General features: G+C 34.8%; 1 protein-coding gene across 1 annotated transcript; it reads left to right on the top strand.

The window, feature by feature from the left end:
* The first annotated feature begins 203 nt into the window (after window positions 1-203).
* LOC114888026 lies at window positions 204-1,449 on the top strand. Its single transcript, XM_029209888.1, is given in 2 exon segments — window positions 204-230; window positions 658-1,449. Coding segments are annotated over 2 exon segments (819 nt in total).
* Window positions 1,450-24,720: the final 23,271 nt, after the last annotated feature.

Raw genomic sequence — 24,720 nt, 5'->3', positions numbered from 1 at the left:
GGCTGCACAACAACCTGTGCGGCCATCTATAAGGGTGGCCGGGCTGATGTGGTTGCCAATGATGCAGGTGACAGAGTCACTCCAGCTGTTTTTGCTTACTCAGAAAATGAAGAGGTTGTTGGATTGGCAGCAAAACAAAGTAGAATAAGGAATATTTCAAATACAGTAATGAAAGTAAAGCAGATCCTTGGCAGAAGCCAGAAATGCGGTCCTTGGACCTGGCTTCTCAGCAATTAGCCCTGAGAGGGAAGAATCGTCTGGCTCCTGGAGATAGACCAGAGCACACAGAGCCTCCCCACACCTTCAGATCAGCACCTTGCTGCCAGGAGCCTCCTCCAGCTAGCCTTCCTTCGCAGTCCGCTATGGCCACTTCCAATAGCAGTGCGGGCATCCGGTGGTCCAGACAGGAGACACGGATGCTTCTCTCCATACTAGGCGAGGCACAGTATATTCAGCGCCTCCAGACCATACATCACAATGCAGACGTCTACCAGGCTGTGTCTAAGCAGATGCAGCAGGAAGGCTTCTGCTGCACTGAGCGTCAGTGTCGCTCCAAGTTCAAAGTCCTGAAGGTATTATATTTAAAGGTCTATGTGGCCCACGCCACAAGTATGGGTGATCCACCACACGGTCCCTTTTATAGATACGTTGGATCACCTTCTCGGAAATCAGATAGTGACTGACACAGAAAACTTAATGGAGGAGGCTGCTTGGGCCCAGCACTGTGTTCAGAACTTGACGGCCTCTGCCATCCCAGGGGAAGAGGGAACCAGCATTCTGGGACCAAAAAGGACTCAGGCAGCAAATCATCAGCCTATCTTGAAAACAGTTAAGGAATCAGATGAGGATTGTCAACTGAGGATCAGTGACCAGATGAGAGAAACCAGTGACCTTGAGGACACCTGGGATGAATCCTTGGGTGCAGGGTGCTCTCAAGGAATCCCCAGCTACAGCAGCTCCCACCACCTTTTCAGCGGTGCAGCTGCTCCCTGTCAGAGCAGCCCCATGACCAGACTGGGAGTGTCTGGTGAGCCCAGCCCCTGCACAAGCTCCGGCCGAAACATTCCCGGGGTGGCCTCGGCATGGCGGCCTCCAGTCTCCTCCTCCAGAGTTCCTTTTGTTTCTGGTGGGGATGGGTCTTTGACCAGTGAGCCCCCTCCCAGGTGGGCAAGGTGAAGAAGGTGGTCAGTGGCCAGAACTATTGCAGCCAAGTTGGCAGAAAACAGGAGATTGGCACGAGAACTTTCAAAGTGGGAGGAAGAAAAATTGGACCGGCTGATTGCCATTGGCGAGGAGGCCAGTGCTCAGCAGGACCCTGACAATGAGCTGTGCAGAGATGCTGTGGTCGCAGTTAGACACTCGGCCACAGCGGTAGAAGAGGCAACCGGTGCTTTTCAGATAGGGCTTGAAAAGTTTCTTCAGAGGTTAATTTCAAACACCAAAAGTTAGTTGATCACACAAGGCTGTATTTCCTTCTCTGGCAGAGGCCCGGGCCCAACAGCTGCCTTCTGGTACCCTGGCTCCTTTTTCGTGTCTTCAGAAAAAAAAAGAGTGGATGGACGATTAAGGTGCAGATGGGTAGGAATATATTTGCTTCTCCCAAGAGTCTCCACTAGTTGAAAGGCCTTTCAGAAACATGAGTGGTGGCCTGGTACAATGGAAGTAGCCAAGTCCAGAGAGCTAGTTAGCCCTGGCTTCATCACTGATGTGCGACAATTTAGTTTACCTCTCAACACCAGTTTCCTCGGCTGTTAAAAGGGGGCAACCTGCCTACCTCACAGGGTTGTTGCGAGGATCAGATGGTTTAAATAGATGTGAAAGGATTTAACAGTTTAAAAGCACTATACACATGGAAGTTATTAAAGCATATGACCCTGGCCGAGATCAGGCTAGGGTGAGGCACAAGATATAGGGTGAGCTGACAAGATATAGAATTAAGGTTGTATACCAAGACCTCATTGCTTGAATCTACTAGTTTAACTTGACTGCTTCCTGGAGTTTACAATCTTCATTTCTTTAAATCTCTCTTTAGCTCATTAGGCTAATATAGACACAACATGTATTAGTACATTTATCTCTTATATTTTCACTGCTTTGTCTGTGACATGCCCACTAGCAAACACTCAATGGTCAAACCATATTCCCCTCCATTTTACTAGTCCTTAGTCTCTTAACACTATGGATATAATTCAGAACTGACAGGGAGCCACAGTCGTGTGTTTTGGTTCATGTTAATCTTTGATATAATAAGAAATTGGCTGTCTTATAAAATATTACATGCTAGTAAATTCTTTGCATTCCATATTTTTTAGGTTCCTTGATTATGCATAATTATATATCTTTAGCTTTGGTTTGCCATTTGGACATCGTGGAAACAATTTGGATTATATAAGTTTCCCAAATGCTTTTAGCTAATTTTGTTCTTCTCTGTTAGCCTTTTTTCTGTCTAGTATGTTACAGAAGGCAAGCCCTAGAAAACTCTTCTTCTAGGGAATTTTCCAAAGTCACTTTTTCTTACAAGATATAGACAGAAGTTCACCTCGTTAATGGCATATGATGGAATAGAACAGCTTTGGGAACAGTTGGGAGGTGTGGATAAGGATAAATTACCTGCAATAGGTAACTCTTTGTAAGCACCAACCCTCCACAAATCCATCCCCTTTTCCCTCCAAAACACATACACTTCCTAGAGGAGATATGATGGTGTTGAGCCATGCTTCCAATTTACTCTAGAAGGGAAGCCATTTACCAGCCATCGTTAACGTAACTTAAAGCTCTTAGTGGTTATTTAGCACTTTCAGAAAGTACAAAAAGGAGACTTGGAATTTAAAAAGCTTTCCTCTAATCAAGAGGCTGAAAAAATGTACAGGCATGTTGGGAGAGGTTTTATTTTATATTTTGCCAGCTTGATTGCTTACCTAAATGCTGGAAATACCAATGCTGGAGAAATGGTCCAAATCACAGTGGGAACATACTGGAAGCAGGAATAGATGGCAAGCTTCTCTGATGAATGGGCAATTATGTTGAAGCAGCATGAGGTAGAACACACTGGAGTCTAGTCAGAACCCCCAGATTCTAATGCTGCCATAGTTCGTTACATTGAGCAAATCACTTGCCCTTTTTGTGCCTCAGTTTCTTTATCTCTAAAATGAGAGGTTCGTACTAGATGACTTTTCTCATACCTTCCAGTTCTAAAAAATTAGATGAATAGCATAACAACAGGCAAAATGAAATTCTGATTGCAATATTTTCAGTCACAGCAGTGTATTAATGTATGTGAATTACTGGTAACAATTGTGCTTTAAGGAAGCGTTCTACAGTATTAATATTTATGAATGTACTCGTGAACTTCTATAAGCACCACACCCAGACACAGATTCCTTTCTTTAAAGGAGCATATGTTTAAGACACGGAAGTGGAGATATATATATATATATATATTTTTTTTTTTTCCTCAGTTGTTTTAGGACCTTACGTGGAGGGGTCCATGTCAGTTACAACTGGATAATGCCACTGTAGATAGGTAGACTTTCCAGAAAAACAGGAAAGGACTTGAACGAGTTAGTCCTGTACTATATTTATCTATTAATGGTAGCAAAGTACACAGGCAGGGATTTATTTGAGATAAGAGAAGTGCTAAAGAGCAGAAGTCAAGGTGAACTTTGGAGGTAGTAGCGTGCAGATCTAATGGGCAAGAACAACTTTAAGGTTGGGAATAAAACTAAAGGGAAAAATCTTTAAAAAGTAAACAGGGGCTTCCCCGGTGGCGTAGTGGTTGAGAGTCCACCTGCCGATGCAGGGGACACGGTTTCGTGCCCCGGTCCAGGAGGATCCCACATGCCACAGAGCGGCTAGGCCGGTGAGCCATGGCCGCTGAGCCTGCACGTCCAGAGTCTGTGCTCCACAACGGGAGAGGCCACAACAGTGAGAGGCCCACGTACCACAAAAAAATAAAAAAAAAAAAAGTAAACAGAAAAAACAGGTCAAATCTTGTGAAGAGGAGGGAAGTCATAATAAGGGGAGGCTGTAGAGAAACAGGCCCAGAAATCCTGTCTGAGCTCTAGGCCCAGCCATGACCCCCTGTCAGTCTACAGGCAGGTCACTTCACCATTCTGTACCTCAGGCCCCTCACTTATCCAGTGGGATGCTATCCCAGCTACCACGCAGGAGCTGTGTGAGGGCCCAGTGGACAGATGAATGTAAAGACAGATGCTTCCAGACATAGTGGGCTGTGTACTGGGCTCTGTACTGGGGGAAGAAGCCCGGTAGCACCCGAGTACTGGTGAGTGAGAGGCAGGGGCCTGCTGACTGCAAGGGACACTTCAGGAGGGGGGAGGAGGAGGAGGATGAAGGCCATGGTACTGTGGTAGGAGTGATGATCTGCCTCCTGAAGCCCTCAACGTAAATGGTGCTGTGTATGCCAACCTCTCACCACCCTCTGTCTCTCTATCTTGTAACTTAATCCTAGTATGGACGAATACAATTTTTATCTGTCCCTTAAAAAAAAAAAAAAAAGAAAAGAAAAGAAATCTAGTTAAAGAAAAATTGTCTATGAATGAAAATATTCTGCTTCAATAGAGATAATCTAACTGGGAAAGAAGTAAGAAGAATTCTTGGCTGATTCACACAGATAACTTCAAATTCAGATAAGCTAAAGCTATACTAATCAGAGAAGGCTTTGTGTCTATGAGTTAGTACCATTGAGATCAGGTGAAAAATGTAAAGAGAATACAGGGGTGAGTATTAGGTTATCTCAGGTCAGTTCCCCTAGAAATGTAGATAAATTAGAAAATACAATGGAAAATAAGTAAGACAGGATTAGCACTATCTCTGCCAAATATTAAATGTATTATATCTCCACAAAATAATTTGAAAAGTGGGGTACTAGCATAAGATCAAATGATGAAACTGACTTGAAAACACTATAATAGTTCATATCATATTCAAGAATTACATGAAATAAAGAATTATTAGTCAATAAAGGAGAGCTATTGAGTAAATGAGTTTGTGTATAAATATATGCATTATAATATAAATACAACCAAATTAAAACCAACTGTGTTACACAGGTCAATATTAGAAATGAATAAAAATTCGAAAAAATAATAAAAACATTTTGAATAGTTAATTAAAAATGTGAAGGACAAGAGATGATGTCAGCAAGATGGTGGAAAAGGAAACCACAGACCCTCCTTTCTACCATGAGGGCACCAATTCCACAATATGTAGACCAATTTCCTTTGTGAGCAATCTAGATTCCAGTTCCTGCACCCCTGGTGAGTTTGAAGCTACCTACACTGGCAGGAAAATCTGTGTACACTCTCACCATATTCCCTCCCTCTGGGACAGTGTGATATGATCAAGAGGATCAAGCTGCTTTCTGGGGAGGAAAAGAGAACACTGGGCAATGTTCAAGGCTGACTTTTGATAGAGGGGGCTGCCTGAAGGACTCGTTTCTGTCTCTCACATCTCAGAACACTGATTGGTCCACTATACCCTAGATGCCTGGGGACCACTGAGAACAAAAGAGAGCTGGCCACATGCTGCTGCTGCAGAGCACCTGCACTACAGCAGAGGAAGGCTGAGACAGCTCAGAGGCTGCTCCCAGGAGGGAGAAAGAAAAGAGTGGCGCATGTGTCCAGTGTTTTGGCTTTTTGAGGAATGCCTGAGGAACCAGTTCCATGTAGCCTGACTTGGGGTGCTGAGGGGACCTGACATACTTTAATACCTGCAAGCCATTGAGACCAAAAGATGAGTTGAGCAGCATGCTCATTAAATGAGAAACACAGTAATTAATATTTTATATAATTCAATCTTAGACTTCTTCCTGCTCTTAGTAAGACTAGAAAGAAACATAAAAGAAGAACATAGTAGTTATCTTTGGATTAGGCACTTTAGATGCCTTTAAAAAATTGATTATTCTTTCAAGTAGTTTTCAAATGTTAGCAGACAAGCATATAATACATTCAAATGGTGAAAAATTAAGATGAAATATAAGAAAAAATCATTTACAGTAGTTAAAATACTATACGCTTAACATAATAGTGGAAGTTGTAAAACATATTTGCAAATTCCTTGGCATAATGCCCATTACGAGATCAGGTTTATGTCCCTTCTTATTGAATTTACTGACTTGCTTGTAACCAGTAGAAAGCAGCAGAACTTGTAATCTGTGACTTCCCAACATGCTCTTGGAATGCCTACTCTGGTGGAAGCAGCTATTATGTAAGAAGTCTGAACACCCTGAGATCCTCAGGCTGGGGAAGCCAAAGTTTGGCATGCAGATTCACAGCCCCAAAAGAGCTCTTGGCTGCCCCAGCCAAGTGGCGGAGCCATTTCGGATGTCTGCTGTCCCAGTCAACATCTCTGACTGCAATGATGTAAATGTCCTCAAGCTAGAATTGAGCCATTTGAGCCATTCATGAAACCTGGAGCAAAATAAAATGATTATTTGAATATGCTATATTTGGGGGTAATTTGTCATACAGAAATAACAGGGACAAAAATTTTCACATAGGTGGTAATGTATTTGGTCAATATATGTACAACAATATTAAAAGGGCTACAATATCCAAAGGTAATGGTGAATGATCTGATATTCATTACACTCAGATATTCAATCTTAATTTGTATTAATTAATGATAACCATTCCACAATATGTTTTGTTTTGTTTTGTTGTTGTGTGATTTTTTTAAGGACTTACAACTTATTAGAATTGTCCCAAATATAATATGTATTTTAAAATTAGACCTTCTTGTAAATTCCAGTTTACCACATTACTTTTGTTACCATTTTCAGAGAACCAGTTTCTCCCATGGAAATCTTTAATAGTTATTGTAAGGATTAAATAAAGTTATGTATATGAAGCACTTAGCAGTGTGACTACTCTATAGAAGATATATTCAATAAATAGTAATTATTAGTTATAATAAAAATAAAATAATGCATATTCTCAGCACTGTGAATTATAAGGCTGAAAAACAATACTGATTCAGTTCATTATGTTTTAATAATATTTTCAAGTGATGCAGTAAGTGGCAACATTCTGGATAAGTAAATTAGTCATTTATTAATGCTTCTGTATAAAACTGATTTTTTTGGTTGCATTAAATAGTTGATCTATACTATTTTAAATTATTTTTCAAAACAATAAAATTTTGTTAAATTATATCCAGTTTCTCTTGTCTTCTTTTCACATGGAAAGTTTGAACACTGCCATCAGTGATTCTCTAATGGGGTAGAAGAGCTTCAGTTAATGAAATGAAAGCAACAAAAAATTACAGCAGATAACTACATGATAATCCTTTCAAATTTTAGTGTTTTTTAGCTATTCACTAGTTTTTACTTAAGAAATTTTATAAATAAACTTTTTAAAAAGTTTTTATTTTTACTTTTTTTATTTAAGCAGCTTTATAAATGAAGGTTTTCTTGTAATTTATTTTTCCTTTAACATAGATTAACTTTCCTGTAGACTGAAAAAATGCACAACCTAAAAGTTGAGAATTATATTTTGTTTGGTGGACAATCTGAGGCTTAAGCTCAGTACACAGGACTCTCAGATAGCTGAGAGACTGCTCCGAAGAGGTAAGAGGAAGAGCCAAGATATATAGGAGTTTTTGCAACAAGGACAAGGTAGTCAGAACTTCAAAAGATTACTGTTAATTAAAGAAAACCAAATATCTCAAGTTAATGGACTTAGCACTTTTCTTGGTGTGGGCTCAATTGAAATCATTCCTTTGATGTGCACCTTAACTATCTAGGTCCAGCATCCTGCTTTTCTCCATCCTGAATCCCCTCAGGGTGAATATTTTTAGGCAGCAGCATTGGCTGAGGGCTTGGCAACAGGCAGCCCATTTGTCTCCATCCTGAGTTCCCTCAGGGCTCACGGTCCAGGGTGGCTGCAGTGTTTTGATGGCTGCAATATCCTTTGTTTACTGATATGGCAGACAACATTGTTTCATTCATATCTCTTAGAGGAGCATGGACTCCTCATTCCTAAGACACTTGGATCTAGATTTAGTCAGCAAACCAAATCCACATTATAAGTTATATATGTATTGTAATAAACCTCTATCAGCTGTTTTTAAAATGAATTACATATTTTTCAAATATATGTAATTTTTAGATTTTTATTTTCAAATATCTAAATTTGTTCTTCTGCTTCTAAATTTAATGTGAGTAAACTTTATTTTTGTGATGCCTATTTATGTTTATCTACTTCAGAGTAAAATAATTCTGTTATGAAAATCTATTTCTATTATTTCTTTGCTATATACCTTTGGGTATTACATTAACCACTTTTTAACCAGTTTTCTCTATTTAAAATGAGTGTAGTAATATTTATTTTGTAAGATTGTGGTGAGTATGAAGATAATTAAGCTCTTTAAAATACTTAAGAACTGATAAATCATGTGAATACTTCAAAAGTGAGGCTTTGATTAGTATTATAAATAAATATAAAGTTATATTCCTATATCATATATACTAGTGGATCTTTGGGATTAAAGCCCCATTTTTTTTTTTTGGCCTCCCAGTGCAGCTTGTGGAATTTTAATTCCTAGGGATTGAATCTGGGCCCACAGCAGTGAAAGAGCACAATCCTAACCACTGGACTGCCAGGGAATTCCCTAAAGTCTAATTTTAATCTTATATATGTATATCCATGTGTACTCAACTATACTCATATATGTATATTAGATTACACAGATACTATTTGTACTGTATATAAAATATTATGTATGTATAATATCTATTATAAGTATCCCTAATATTCTAATATCTACCTATTGATCTATCTATCCCATTCATGAAGCCCTAACCATTCTCGTTTTATAATACAGTATTCACCAAAGTAGCCTTAACATTTCCTTCCCCTTGATCAAGCTTTAGACAAGCTTATTCCTATCTCTAAGCCTCTGAACTCACTCCTAGCCTCCACCCTTACATAATCTACAGGACATAAACCCCAAGGCCTCTGACCTCCCTCTGCTTCTAGAATTTACTTTAGAAAATTGCAAATTCTTTCTTTTCCCTTTGAGATGTAAATATTTTTAAAAGCTTCTTGCACATTTTACAAGGCGGGGTTGTCTTTTTCAGGGACCTGGAAGCCATCCCTTTGAAATATAACCATCAAGGAAGACAGCACTCTTTTCTCTCAATTTTTGTGGAAGTGTAGGAGCCCAACTACAGACAACTTTCCCCAAATTGTGAAACTACTTGAAGTCATGAAACTGTCATGAATTTACTAGACAGTTTGCTTTTCCTTTGGGTAAAGCCAATCAGCAAACACAGATGGCCTATGATCTGCACACCCTAGCTCTTAAAAACACATTTTTTGTTTTCACAGTATTGTTACTGAGTCCAAGCTGGTACTGCTCATCACAGGACAGATGAATAAATCTGGAGACAAGTTATTGGGGCAAGGAATAGTGAGTTTATTTGGAAAGTCAGCAAACCAAGATGATAGTGAATGATTGTCCCAAAGAACCATCTTACCTGAATTAGAATTCAGGCTTCTTTTATAGTAAAAAGAAGAGGTTATGGTTGGTTGTTGCAAACTTCTTGGTATCAGAATCCTTTTTTCTTGCAGCTGTCCATGTAGGTCATGTTATGATGTTCCTGTAATCCTCCAATAAGACAAATGTTATTCTCTGTTCTGCAACTTTTTATCTCCATATTAATGAAAAAGTGTTTTATCTTTAAAGGTCAGAGCCTTGAGAATGCGCTATCCTGTATATTTTAGGCTATAGGCAATATTCTTAACTAATAGCAAAAGCAATGGAATACAAAGGTTAAAGTAAGAGAAACAAATCCAATATGGAGTCAGATTTGTTCTTCCTTATTACAGTATCTTTTCAATGAAATAAAGAGAAAAAGAAAAATTACATTCCTATGTCATATGTAGTATGGGATCTTTGGGAATAAGTCTCATTTTAATCTTATCATCCTTTTGTTGGAAAATTATAATTGAATCAGTGTAATTACTTCTGATCTGCATTTCATAAAGTTATGGCCAATTTTATCAAGAAGTTATAGTAAAAATTATGATTGGTAAGACAGACATCATGTAGAATATATTGCTAACCATGAAATTAATGGCCACTTCCAAACACCTTATCTAAAAAAAAACCTTCAACCCAAAGGCTTGTCTCAATCAGAAAGTATCATGCTTGTTTATATATTCATCTTGCTGTTTGTTTACTATCTCCCTCATTGTCATGCAGATTCCCTGGAGGCAGGGACATTGTCTTGTTTGTTTACCACGGTATATCCAGGGCCAGGGCCCAGGGGAAAAATTAAGTAAATATGAATTAATGCATAAATTATTCATGAAATAGAATGATAAGCAATCAAGTATTTGGAAAGTTCTTTCTTATTTACTCTTTCTTTCTTAGATCCTATTTGATTCATTGCTTTCTTTCTTTTTAAGTCAATCTCACTTTTTCTGTGTGCACATAGCCTGAAATAGTTTCTGCAAAGTCCCTGAGTTTACATAATCTGAAATCAATCCATTTTTAAAGATAATTAACTGTCTCTCAGACCCAATCCCAAATTTCTAGAAGATAATCTGATTAATTTATTTTGGGTTAGCATTCATCCACTGACAAAGTATATGGCTAAGCAAGAAAAATCATGTGTCACCTACCTGATTATTGGGGATCTATCCCTATTTGATTGGAGAGTGTCTCAGCAGTATCTTTTATAATATATTTGATGATAAAGGATAGTCACTACTATATTAGAGTTTAATGTGGTGGTCAAGAGATATTTGTTGATGACAAAATTAAAGTGGAAGTTTTAAAACATGGACTTTTTTTTTTTTTTCATGCCCAGCTCATGGAGAATGAGGTCTATGTTCCTTGAATCTGGACCTTGTAAACAGTAGAATAAATCGTTGGTGACACCAGGCCAATTTATGAGTTCAGACCTTAAGGAATTGGCATTTTCCTTGCCATGTTCTATGCTTAATTATTAATAGTGTATATACATATATATATATATATATATATAACAGAAGCTACCTGCATTTAATTCTGATTTATACTCTGATTTCACCTTATTCAATTAAATAATTAATCACTTCTACTCTGTCTTGCTACAAATATTCATTTGAATTTAGTTGTTAGGTAAAGAAAAAATTAGACTTTTTTTCAATAGGGATCTCAAAAAATGCAAATAATAGTGATTTTCTCAGTTATGTTTGGGACATGCCCACTGGTAACAAAAGGTGCTTAGCTGTGATAGGGATTGAGTAGGATAATCAAATAGTCAGCTTAGAAACCCCATTAGGGGATTGTAGATAGAGAGGAAATGTTAGGCAGTTTGGGAGACCACATTAAGATTAATGATCACTCGCGAAATTAATGGGAAAATCCTGAAACAATGTAGGCTTGCTTGACTCATAAAGCAGAACAAGTCGCTTAGCATCAAGGCCAGATTGGCTTGCTTAACAACAAAATCAAGCCAACTTGATTAACAACAAAATCATTTAACAGAAGCACGAGACATGGCCCAAAACAATAAAACAATGGTGGCATGAGACCTACATCCTGCTCAGTGAGCTCAGTAAGTTAATGACCCCCAAAACATGCTCTTTGACCCCTAGGACATGCTCTTTGCACAATGCACTAAAAACAGTAAAATAATAGTGGAGAATAAGATCTACAACCTGCCCAGTGGTGTCATCAAGTTAATGACCTCCAGGGCATGCTCTGTGCACATATAAAAACAATCATTTATGGAAAGGTGACATTTCGAAGTGAAAGACCCTCATTGCACTGAGACCTGAAATAATTTTTCCGAAGTGCCATGACAGTCCCAGCCTGACCGTGTAGGGACAAAAAACCCAACCTGGAGGAGGAACTGATGATGAAAGCATGATGTCTACTCAAGAAAGACAAAGAAGGTCTTCTCCCCATCTCCTCTCTTCCTTTGATTATAAAAATGTAACCCACTAAGTATTTGGGGCAGTGCAATGTTTGCCTGCCTGCTTATAAGCCTCACAAGTATCCTATTTTAATAAATCACTTCTTATCTATCACTTTGCCTCTAGCTGAATTCTTTCTGTGCTGAGACATAAAGGACCCGGCTCCTAGGAGCCCCCTGAAATGACAGCTAATGGTTTCAGCTGTGTCTTTTACATAATGATTATTCTTAATGATTATTGATAAAGCAGGGTCCTTTAAATTATATCTTTAGCAAAGTTCTAAAAACAACAATTATTTAATGAATATTTATGGATTGACAGATTGATTAATTTTATAAGTATCTTGTGTAGTAGAAGTGAAGGTCAGCAATGCTTCAAACATGTGGAGCAAAAACGGAAAAGAAATCCAGCCTTGTTTAATAAAGGTAACTAAGGAAAACTGAGGAATAATGTTAAGCATTGGTGGGCGGAGGTGGGAGGAGTGTGGTGTATTCAATTGCTGCCATTATAGGTGAACAGCAAGAGGGAAACTATATCAGCTCTACCAGCAGAGTGCAACAGCTGAAAAACTTGTTCCTTATAAGTCAAAGTGATTAATAATTATGTTATAAATTTATTACTTCCTACCAAATTGAATGATTCTGAATATATAATTAATATTTACAGAAAATATAATAAAGTTGAATGTTTTATACTATTCCATTTCAAATTTTTATCAGTGAAAGAGGGAGATTGTGTTGCTGTTTTGTAACATAGTTTTCCACATTCACCTGCCTGCACAAGTTGGGCCCATTTTTAAACGGACATTTGCAAAACAACAATTCCCCACTTTTCAAATATCTATTTCCATGTCTCATAAATTGAATGGACCACAAGGTTGTGATACAGTCTTATTTACTTATTGTGATTTTCCTCTCTTTGTTGAGGTTGGTAAGAGTAAACACAACACTTAATGACTAGCAGCCATAATCAGAAATCAGCCTAAGTTTACAATTTTCCCTGTTCGGACTGGATGCTAATATAATGAGGGAAAAAGCATTTTCCATTAGGATAGATGCAATCTTCCCTATAGATAGAGATTTTTTTCCCTTTTACTAAAATTAGAAATAACCAAAACCAAATTGAAGAAGCTGCAAATATTCCAGGGAAGAACTATAGAAGGAAAACTTTGTACAAGAAAATAAAACACCATAGTAATGGATTCTGACAGACTTTTTAAAAACTCTATTAAAAGGCAAATATAAAATTTAATTTTTATTCCAATACAAAAAAAGCAAAAAGTATAAGATTGTATGCATAAAAAAGACCCCATTACACATTTTAATACCTTTTTTGAAAGAACATGAATTGATATTATATACTTCCTTGTTTTCATAAGTCTGTTTAAGTACAAGGTGGGTTCTGTGGACTTATGTCTAAAAAGACAATGTAAATTCATTATTTATGCAGGTGAAATAAATGGTAAAACATTTACATTAAAAATAAAACTTCACAATAATATCTTCTGAATAAATAGGCTCTGTGTAATTGTTTTAATCTTATTGTGTTAATACATATTTAAATCATATTTTGAGTCAGGTGATGCCTGAGATATAAGAAGGTTTGTAATAACATTGTAAATTTAAATGTTTCTGTATCAGGGATATTACAAACTTTGACCACATATTGACAATATAAAAGTGCTAGTGCTATGCCATACTAGTGCTATGGCTTTATGTAGAATTAAATTTATTGAATAGGTCAATCTTATTTTGTGATATTCAATTGGATATATTCATTTATTTTCTATTCATTTGTTTCTATTTTTGTTTTTTTATAATTTTTCTCCCCAAGAAATTGAGGTTTTATTTACAAATATTATAATAAGAATTCTGGAATTGTTTATTAGCTTTTAAAGAATTTACAAATATATGGACAATAAGATTTGGACAATTTTGGATTTAATTGTGATTATTAAGAAAACCAGCAAAGTGAATCATATTTATTTTATAATTGGCCAATAGATAAAGCAAAAGATGGTCTGAATATGACATGCTGTGACTTTAACACTGCATTTGACATAGTCATTCTTATAACCTGTTAGTATATATGGACTAATATAGTGTGAATGAAAGTGGATTTAAGTATCTTTTTGAAAAAGGGAAACAACATAATGTTCTTTTATAAAATAAAAGTCATCAAGGAAAAAGTCTTGAGCAAGATGCACAGAATTCTCTTTTTATCTAGATACTATTAAATGTGTATTACTAAATATTTGGAGGAATTTATAGTAGGCAAGTTTTCATATTTTCCTGATAGCACAAACCAAAATGAGTTCTTAAGTAAAGAACTAAGTTAAAAATCATCTTTCCATGAAGGAATGATAAGTTAGAAAGACAGGAATTTGACTCTCACAAAGATACATTTAATGTCTTACAATCTTAATTTTCAGTAAAGACCCAGAAATATTTCATCAAAATATCTTGCGTGTTATATTGCTCTAAGGTATAAATATATGTACCTCAAAATAAAACACCAAAGAAAACAAAATAATAAATATCATCAAATTTGTTTGGGCAATGATTCAAACCATATATATATGAAGATTTGTAAGTCACATTGTCCTATAGAATATTTTATTTTTATTATGGTAAAAAACACATAATATAAAATTTACTGTCTTTACCATTTTTACGTGTACTGCCCAGTAGTGCTAAGTATATTCATACTGTAGTGAAACAGATCTCCACTATTTTTTCATCTTGCAAATTGAAACTCTATACACATTAAACAACCTTTTCCCCCCTCCCCCCACAGTCCCTAGTAACCACTATCTACCTATTGTTTCTATTACTTTGATTACTTAGATACCCCTAAGTAATTAATAGTTTTTTATAAGTTCTGTTTTATAGAAGCCTGTGAATGCAGTACATCCCATGTGTATTTAATAATAGAACACTTTTCCCTGAAACACATCCAAAAATCACTTGTGGAACACAACCTTCTAGAACAGTATGTTGAGAAACACTCAGCTATTAATTTTAGAGCAAAACTAGTAACATTTCTACTGCATTTTGCTATGTTCCTTTTTAGGAGAACACTTTAAGAGTAAAATGTACAGACTAGAGAAATGTTAAGGGGAGCTGGAGAGAATTATGAAGTAACTGAAATCAGTGTGCCATGAGAAGGGTAATTGATATTTCATTTGAAAAGAGAAGAATTGGGGGCCAGATTATAAACTTATATCAATTATTTAAAACTATAAAATTTTTAGTAAGAAACTTAGACTATATATAAATCCAGAGAAAATAATTATAGTGAGTCAGCAAGGCATATTTCAAATTAATAAAAAGAAGTAGCAGGTTCTAAAATAATTTAGCTATCTTTTACCAGAAGTTTGAAGTAAAAGTTTATATGACTTAATATAAGAAATATTGTAGAAAAGATTCCTAATCAGATATAAAGTTAGATTAAATGCCTGTTAAGTTTCCCTGAAGTTATTATACAGGATTATAGATCTTAAATTTAAAAAATAATACCAAGGATTATGCCATTTAGATAAAAAAATGATATGTATTGGATGATTTTTCCTTAAAAATGTTTAGCTATTTTTTATTCATTAGTTTTCAACAACTTCTGCAAATATGATACACCTTAAGGTAATCTAAGTCACAATTTTTGCATCAAAAATTCTAAAAAATTATGTATTCCTTTTAATCTTTAGATACTTAACTGAGAATTATAAACACCTACCACTGTGAAATATCTCAAGATCTGCTCCCAGTGGCTTTAGCCAATGCTCATGCTGCTGTCCCCAGGCTTTCCCTAAACATATTAGAGTCAGCGTAATCTGTTGATGACCAAATGTTTCCTTGGGAGCTTCAGTTTTCTGAATAAATTGGTTTTGGCAAGTGTTACTTTTAAGAGGTTCTTTGTGGACCCAAGAGTATATAGTAAAAAATACTGAGTGTTTCCTTTAGTGAAATCTGACTTTTGGGTAGCTTTCTGCTTATTTGCTATTTATGGTTTCTAAACGACACACAACCAGTAAATGTTCTTTGTCCCAGAAACCCTCCTTCTTATTTTTTTTCCTCTAAGAGGTAGGAACAATATCCTTTATAAGAAAGTATTAAAACTTTAAAAGTGATACTAAAAGTAAAAATAAAGTGTTTAGCAAAATCATCTCCTTATATTTGTACTTTTTATAAGTACATACTGTCTTCACTACATATATTTTAATTAAAATGCTGTGTTCAGTTAAAAAATTATATTATGTCTCTCAAATATTTAGGGGAGTCTATTCTATTTAGATAGAGAATAAATCAAACATCTTCAGTAGCTGTAACGCTAAAATTGAAGGCTCTTGATTTATTTTTTATCTGTGTTTGGAAGCTCTGCTTTTACATGTATTTTGCCCTTTGTTTACATATAATAATAAACATCTTTGAGAAAAATATTTATATGTTTTTGATCTATTTTCATTCTGTTTCTGTGTCCTTGAAAAAAGCATGATAAAGGATGATGTCATGGTAACACAGCAGCAAATGGATGGATTGTGACCTGAGGACTAAGGACTAGTGGGAAAGAGAAATGGGCTTTCTGACATTTCTCACACAAGTAGCAAATCATCGAGCCTTTTATTCAGTGGGAGTGCAGAAAAAGAAGCTGATTTGACTTGTACAAAAATGCTCAGTGTTTCTTGGAATCATTGCCTGTATCTCAATTACATCCTGTGGGGGAAAATGAATTTGGTTATTATTTTTAACTGACATAAAAGGGTAGAAATGCAGAGGTCCACCTTTCACTAGCTCCTATGGACAGTGAAATGGGAAAATGAGTGGTCAGGATATATAATCTCTTACTTGTAATAGGCTGTGACTGTAACAAGTACAGGGCAGTAATCACTTTGTCAGGAGTTTGCAGCTGAGAATATCAACAGCTAATTCCTTTCAGTGAGAAAAAAAGACATTTTAGAAAAGTAGGAAGTTTTATTTGCATTTGAAAAGCTATGTTGTGTAATTCAAAGTAAGTTTGTTGCAAAGACCCTGTAAGGAAGTGCTTGGAGTGATTAATGATTCAATTTTATCTATAAATGTCATGTGGAGAAACATAAAGCCAGAAAATTGTTGTATCAAAGTGCAAGGTCAGAGTTTATAGAAGACTAGAAACATTCAGGATAAACACTCTTAATGCTGATCACTTAAGATACTGAATTCTTTTGTTTAAGCATGGGTCACATTCCATAAAATAATAAAATATACTCATAGCAACCTCTGCATGTAGTGTATCCTTCACAATTTCAGAGAGAATATTAAAGTGATTTTATTTTATGAAGAATCTATACAAAACTGATGACATTTTCAATTGGTTCTTGAATATCCCAATTATGCTTTGGTACTCATTCTTTTATTATTATTTTCACCCACAAACTGAGCACATCTCTGTTAGAATTTAACCTCTATACTATAAACTATTTTTTTAGTCTCCTTTTGATAAAAATTGGCAAATACTGGAGGTTTAATAAATTAATGAAAGTCTTTCTGTCACTTGTTACTGAAATCCTTAGTTTAAATAATGTGTAACACATAAAAATGAATCAAATATGAGATTTTGCTAATTAATTCTCTATTACAATTGATGTATTTATTTTGATAAATGTTGGAATAATAACGTGATAATGTTAAATACTCTACCAACATTATACTTTTAAAAAGAGCAAATTAGAAAACTGGCTTCTTATATGCAGAATATTAAGTAATGGCTGTAAAAATACACCTGTAAACACAACATGGCACAGTGGTGCTAGCTGAAAACAGAGTTGAAGCAGAAACTGACATGATTTTTCACTGATTCTGAGTTTGTTGCTCAAAGGCTGTGATCCCAAGGGTTTAGCAGGGTCAGATGCAATTGGGATGGCAAGTTTTAGATTCTGTTTTGTTTTTTTTTTTTGTAACATTTATCAGTGGCTTTTTAAAGATACCATTTTCAATTGGTATTCTCTACTCATTCCAATATGCCAAACAAACAATAAATAGGGCACTTCAGAGATGCAAAGTCCTTGATAAGTGGTCATTTTTCTACAATGTGTTTCAAGAATATTTTTGCAGAATCAGAAGACTTAGACCATGGAACGTCACAACAGGCGGGGATCTTGAGGGGCTTCTCTGTTCCAGCTGTCCTAAATTGGCTCTTATTTATCTTCTAGCCTCGGACCAACTCCAGTGCTAGGAATTAGAGATCTATCATCCGTTTAACATCTTTCCTATTTGTTTTTTCCTTTGACTAAGCTCAAATCTCTCTTGTGTTTGCATCTTTTGGAGCTACACAAATAGCTTGAGCACACACTTAATCAGGAGAGTAAATGGTCATTTACTGTGTAGCTACACATAAAATATGTGAAAAATAAAATTTCCAAGCCTTTCATGAGCTTATAGAAAATAATATTCTAGAGCTATTTATCTGTCTATCCTATATAGTTCTTCCTATTTTAAAAATGAATTCAGCATTCATGGCAAATGCCAAGATGACAAGCTAAGTTGACAAATCCTCTATTTTTATATACAGTAACTGAAGCATTCCCTACCCAACTTTGAAACAATGCCTCAGGCCTAAGCTTGAGGAAGCACCTATGGGGATGAAGATATCTCAATTCCTGCTGCCTCAGTTTAGATGCCAGAAAAGTGCCAATTTTATCAACTCTTGTCCAGAAGATAATATTTCATGTAGACCATGTGAGGATACTACTGAGATGAAAAAACTGAATACCTAGATCCTCAGCTAGATTTAAAATAGGGATACACAAAAGAAAGACTGGGTTTCATGTCTAACTTTAAATATAAATACTGATTATTTTTTTATTTCTATGCATTTTTGAAATTTTTCAGTCTTTCTGTAAGCAATATTCACAGTCTCAAGTGTTAAAAGACATGTATAGAATATGTTAAATCTGAGGCATGCAATAGGCTAAAATTTTTGTAGAAAAACTACACTATAGATATATTACTCAAGGACATTTATTTGAGATCATTACATAGTAGGAGAGGGTAAGTTTGCTGTATCTCTAACATTTTCTTGTTTAATTCAGTTTGTAAAATGGCAAGTATCTTAAGCATGTGTCTCCTTAAACAAGAGGAGAACTTATGATGACACTTTAAATATTGATACAATTATCTGTGTTATTGATAGTTTGAGAAGAGATTGAACCAGACCTTTTATATTCTAACCAGAAGCAGAATCCCTCATTAAGCATCTACTTCACATTAATGCACAACAAGACAGAGAGTGAGGGGGATGTGTTTTTTGTACACACATTTCAAATATTCCACATATTTGGAATGAAGCAAGAAACCAGAGAGAGAAAAATGATCTGAAATTCAGGTTATAATAATGAGAATGCTCATTTTTTAATATTTTAATGCTGACACCTATAAGCGATATTGGTTCTCCATAAAAGTAAATATTTATAAGCATATAGAGACAATAGAAAATAAAAATAAGTAAAAGATAAAATCCATAAAAATTTAAAATAGAAGAATGAAAAACTGAAAAAAATCAAATAAAGCTAAAAAGTGTTAATGGACTTATTTTAAATTGTTGACCTCAATGAAGTTTTGGTTCATTTGACTAGGATTTTAAACTAGACATAAGTATGGCTTCCAGAGTGAAATTAAAAAAAAAAAAAAAAAATAGTCTTAGAAAATGAGAAATACTGGATTTTATCATAAGGAGTAGGTATTATTTCAAACATAAGTACCTGCATTTAGAGATACTATATTTAAGACTATTAATATATATATTAATATATTAACTACATATTAATATACTAATATATTAACTAATATATATATATTATAATCTCAGGTTATAGGAAATAGAAACAGATTTATTGTGTTAATAGAACTTTATTTTAAGGAACACATATATATTTACTTGTTATATATATATACGTGTGTGTGTGTATATAAATCTAGAACAAAAAGAGAGTCAGTAGCACAACCAAACTTAGAACAATTTGGAAAATTGTTCAATTTATATTAGTAGGTTCATTTGCCTTAGAGTTCCTTTGAAGACCCTACAACAGCAGCTTCACCAGTCTGCTGCTGACCATGTTCCACCAAGCAAGAGCCTCTACTTTTCTATGTTATATTCTTACACTTTGAGCTCCTGATTCAACTCTATTTTAATTAAACTCTGTCACTTTGTAGCTTAATGAATTTGGAAATTTTACTTAATCTTTCTAATTCTCTTTATTCTCATCCATAAAAAAGATACTGATATCTACCAAACTGAAGTGAGCTTAAAATAAGATAAATATATATTAACTATTTGTATTTAGCCTTTCCATCATAATCACAACTCACTTTTCTACCTTTGATTTCCTCTACTTTTCCTTTATTCTACTTTCTCATGACTTGCTTTCTTCAAAATTAAACCTCCTTGCTCTCACAGACTCACCAGGTATACTTCTATTTTAAGAAAATTATCTTTAAACAGGTATATATATCCTTTTGGGTTATGCAAAGCTATTATAATAGATATGACTAGGCTAGGATAGCTTTAAGAACTTGAGTATTCCAGATTCTAATCTTTCCCATGTATTATTCCCTATATGTGCTCTGTCAGAAATTCTTCCTGAAAAATTTAGTACAAGTATGATGGGAAATTAGTCTAAATCATTTTACTATTCCTTTTGGAAATCATATAGGAAAAAAACAGCATCATTATTGAATGAAATACATGAAAATATCAAACTGAGAAATTCGGCTATTCTAAACTATCTGTAAACATTTATAAATATATGTGTAACTATGTGTAAACATTTATAGCTGAAATAAGCAGAACTGGTGTGAAAAGACACAATACTCTATAAGGTTTATGTAGTAATATCTGGGAGTCAGACTGACAGAAGCCAGAAATTAGCAGGAAATACTCATCCCCAAAAAGGAAGGACCTCACTCTGAGTGAAAACTGATGCTGTAAGCAATAAATAAAGAACATTAAGGACATACAATATATATGAATATGTAACATTATATATCTATATAATGTATATACACATTTATATTTGTAGGTATACTGAATTTATATATATATATAGTATCTATATCTATATCTATCCATATCTATATCTATACAGAGACAGAGAAAGGGAATAATGAATGTCATAAACAAAAAAAATAATAATTGTAGGAGCAGAGTGTTAGCTCTAGAAGTTAATTATATATACATACATAATGCTTATAAATTTGAAGGTCATATAGTGATATAGAATTGTTTTAAAGTAGAATTGATACCTTTCTGAAAAGATAGAAATTTCAAGTTCACATATTGATAGAATACACAATATTCCAGAGAAATTTGACAAGTACCTATCCACATTCAGATTTTACATATGAATAATACATACATAAAACTATAAATATAAACACTCCTCTGGGCAGCAAGGCATGTTGACCAAGTCATTTAAAAAATAGAGAAAATCCTGAAGGTAAAAATTTCTTCACATAACTTATTTACTGAAGTTCTTCAGTAAATAACTTATTTACTGAAGTTCTTTCATTTCTTGACAGTTTTAAATAAGAAAAGAAGTCTCACTCATAAGAAGGTCTCAGGAGAACAAAGCAAATACACATTAATAAGATTTAGAATGCCCAAATGTCTAATTTTTTTCATACGCTTAAACATGAAGAATTATTTTCAGCCATTCTCAAGGAAGTTGAGCAACCAAGTCAATACTGATTAGAGTTGCTGATTGTTTTAAATCTAACAGTAGTGCTTTTCAAAGCTACCAATTTGGTATATATATATATATATATATATATATATATATATATATATCGAAATACAAGCTTGGCTAAAACCAACAGATAAGACAAGACGTAATTTCCTTCTAATTTGCTGTGCATTATTCAATAAAACACTTGAAGATATTTAATTGTATCATTCTACTATATATATATATATTTTTTCGGTACACGGACTTCTCACTGTTGTGGCCTCTCCCGTTGTGGAGCACAAGCTCTGGGCGCGCAGGCTCAGCGGCCATGGCTCATGGGCTCAGATGCTCCACAGCATGTGGCATCTTCCCAGACCGGGGCACGAACCTGTGTCCCCTGCACCGGCAGGCGGACTCTCAACCACTGTGTCACCAGGGAAGCCCCTACAATATATTTTTGAAAATAATCTTTATTTTGTTCCATATTGTGATTGTTTCTGCTTCTTATAAATTAAAAATAAAATTAGAGTCTATTTGCCAGATAGATTAATTTTAGCAGAAAAAAGTAAGCAAATAATAAATTATTGTAACATTTTATGAACCTTAAAGTCATAACCTGAAGGAAGTGTATGAAATAATCCAAAAAGAAAAGAATTACATTACTAATGATTTTTAGAAGGTGAATGAGAAATAAATCTACTGCTCTATTATCACAATTAATTTCCTTTCCCTTCAACTTTAAAATGAGTGCTTATCTGAGGCATTGATAAAGTATTTAATAATTTAATAATTGTATATCAGATATAAAGAGATAATGGATTAGACGGTAGGCTATAGCTCCTAAGGCTTTTACTCATTATGACTCTTGACAGAGATGAGGAAAATGAGGAGAGAATATGTTGAAATACATTTTTCACACATATCTTTTATGATTTTATAAATATTCATAAGATTATGTAGTCTCCTGATATCATACATTCTCTAAGACTTCACCTTTCCTAAGTTTTAATTGACTAACTGTGATCATATAGAAAATAATGTCCTTAAAAACCTTTTAAATATTTCAGTCTTCTTTTTCTGGACTACTTCCAAATTTTATATCTCCCCTTGGTATTGAGTAGAAATTCAAATAGTTTTTCAAGATGTTGATAAACCTTTTAATAATAATATTTTTGGTTTTCCATTCAATAATCTTTTGACAATGCTAACAACTTTGTAGGTCTTTGTTTTCCACTTGGCAGTCCATTGGAATGTTTTCAGGGAACATTTTGCAATTAATCAATCATCCAGTGACTTTGAGTACTGTATTGTGGAAGATAAAAAAAACCTTGTAAGGTAAGGTGTGATTACAATGGAATGAATTTACAATGTGAACTGAAAAGTTTCCCTACAAAACACTTTCAAACTTATATCCTCAAAAACCCTTTTTTTGTTTTTTAACTTTTCATTGACACCACATCAACTCCATGTGATTATATCTTCTATACTTGTCCACCTCAATATCTAAATTTTTGTTTCTACATACACTACATTTTGTGTTTTGAAGTAATCCTTAAACAGACTTCTATGTAATTTACATGGGATCCCTTAGATAAGTATAGACTGGAGTTCTTATTATATGTTCACTCTATGGTACATCACTACATTGACACATACCTGACACTCATCTGCCCACTCATGCAATTTCACTCATACTGCTTACAAGTTAAAAAAAAAAGAAAAGGTGTTTTCATACCATTATTTGAAAATTAGAGAATTTTAATGTCCACTTTCATCCATAACACAAATAAATACAGCACCAGGACTGTATTGTCTGCACCAGGATCTAGACACTCTGTTCTCTGGTCTTCAAAATGCTATACTATCATTAGACATGCCCTATCAATTAATAATGGGCAATGTATTCCATGTTAAAAATGTATAAAGTCCATGTTAAAAAGTGTATAAAGTCAAACTGTGGTGTTCTGAGATTGAGATGAGAGGCAGTATTTTTTTGAGAGGAACTGAGTGGGCCCTGTATCCTGTGAGAGTCACTTTCTTAAAAATCCCATCGTATTTGCCACTGCCATCACCACCTAGACTTAGAGAATCTTTCCCCCAAACTTCTCAAATTTAAATTTGTGCCTGTTCCTTTTCTGTGATTATATATAAGGTAAATCTGGGACATTTTAACAAAAAATGTAAAACCATAGTAAAAAAAAAAGTTAGAAAGAGAGATATTTAATTGAATTAACAGGTGTACAGAACAATTTATTCATCTTCAGACTGTAACATCCTTCAGGGATAGTTTATCCCAAATCCTTAGACCATCCCATGGCCAAAACTCCTATCATCCTCCAAGAGTTAACTTAAACCTAGCTAAACTTCTATAGTGTGGTTCTCGAGTGGGGTGATTTTTTTCCCCCGGGGATATTTAGCCACCAAAATCCAATGAATTGGATTTGGAGTACAGGCACTGAGGCTATAGCAATTTGGAACTGTAACTCACTGATGAATAAATGGAGTGGACTTTAACTGCATGGACATGAAGACTTCTGGTGGTGGGTAAACCAGCTGAAACTCTAAGTCATATATGTCCCTTGCTTTTTTAAGTTTAAAGGTAGGAGTTTATGGCGTATCCATTCCTCTCTCTTTACCTGCTGTTTCTCCCTTGTCAGTTATAACTAACTGGACTGGTGTGAAACATGCAGATATCCAACATAGCCAGAGTAGACATTCTCCTTTCTTCTTTGGGACTGGGAGAGCCACATAAAGTCATTTTTCTTCTCTGTCAATCCTCTGCCAGATTATTAGTGATTTCTGCAAATGCTTTCCTATGAATATACTAAGTGTTTTGCCTTTATGGAGATCTCTTTTTCTTTCCTCCTAAGGTATTAACAATTGCAGAGAATTCCTCCATAATACTTTTCAACTCCTTCACTCATTTTCCTGATAGTCATCTTGACATTTAATGTTTTCCCTAGATTTCTACACAATTATTTCTATAGGGTTGAATTTTCATAAAGCTTTCAACCTTAATTCTCCTGTTTCATTTGGCCAATTTCCTACCTGAATTCCTGGGACTAGGAATTACCTTTTCAGACTGTCTATTTCTATGTC

This window comes from Monodon monoceros, unplaced genomic scaffold, assembly GCF_005190385.1.
Source record: "Monodon monoceros isolate NGI ecotype Baffin Bay Population unplaced genomic scaffold, NGI_Narwhal_1 Super_Scaffold_8, whole genome shotgun sequence".
Classification (NCBI taxonomy): domain Eukaryota; kingdom Metazoa; phylum Chordata; class Mammalia; order Artiodactyla; family Monodontidae; genus Monodon; species Monodon monoceros.
This window is presented reverse-complemented; position numbering and strand designations above follow the sequence as displayed.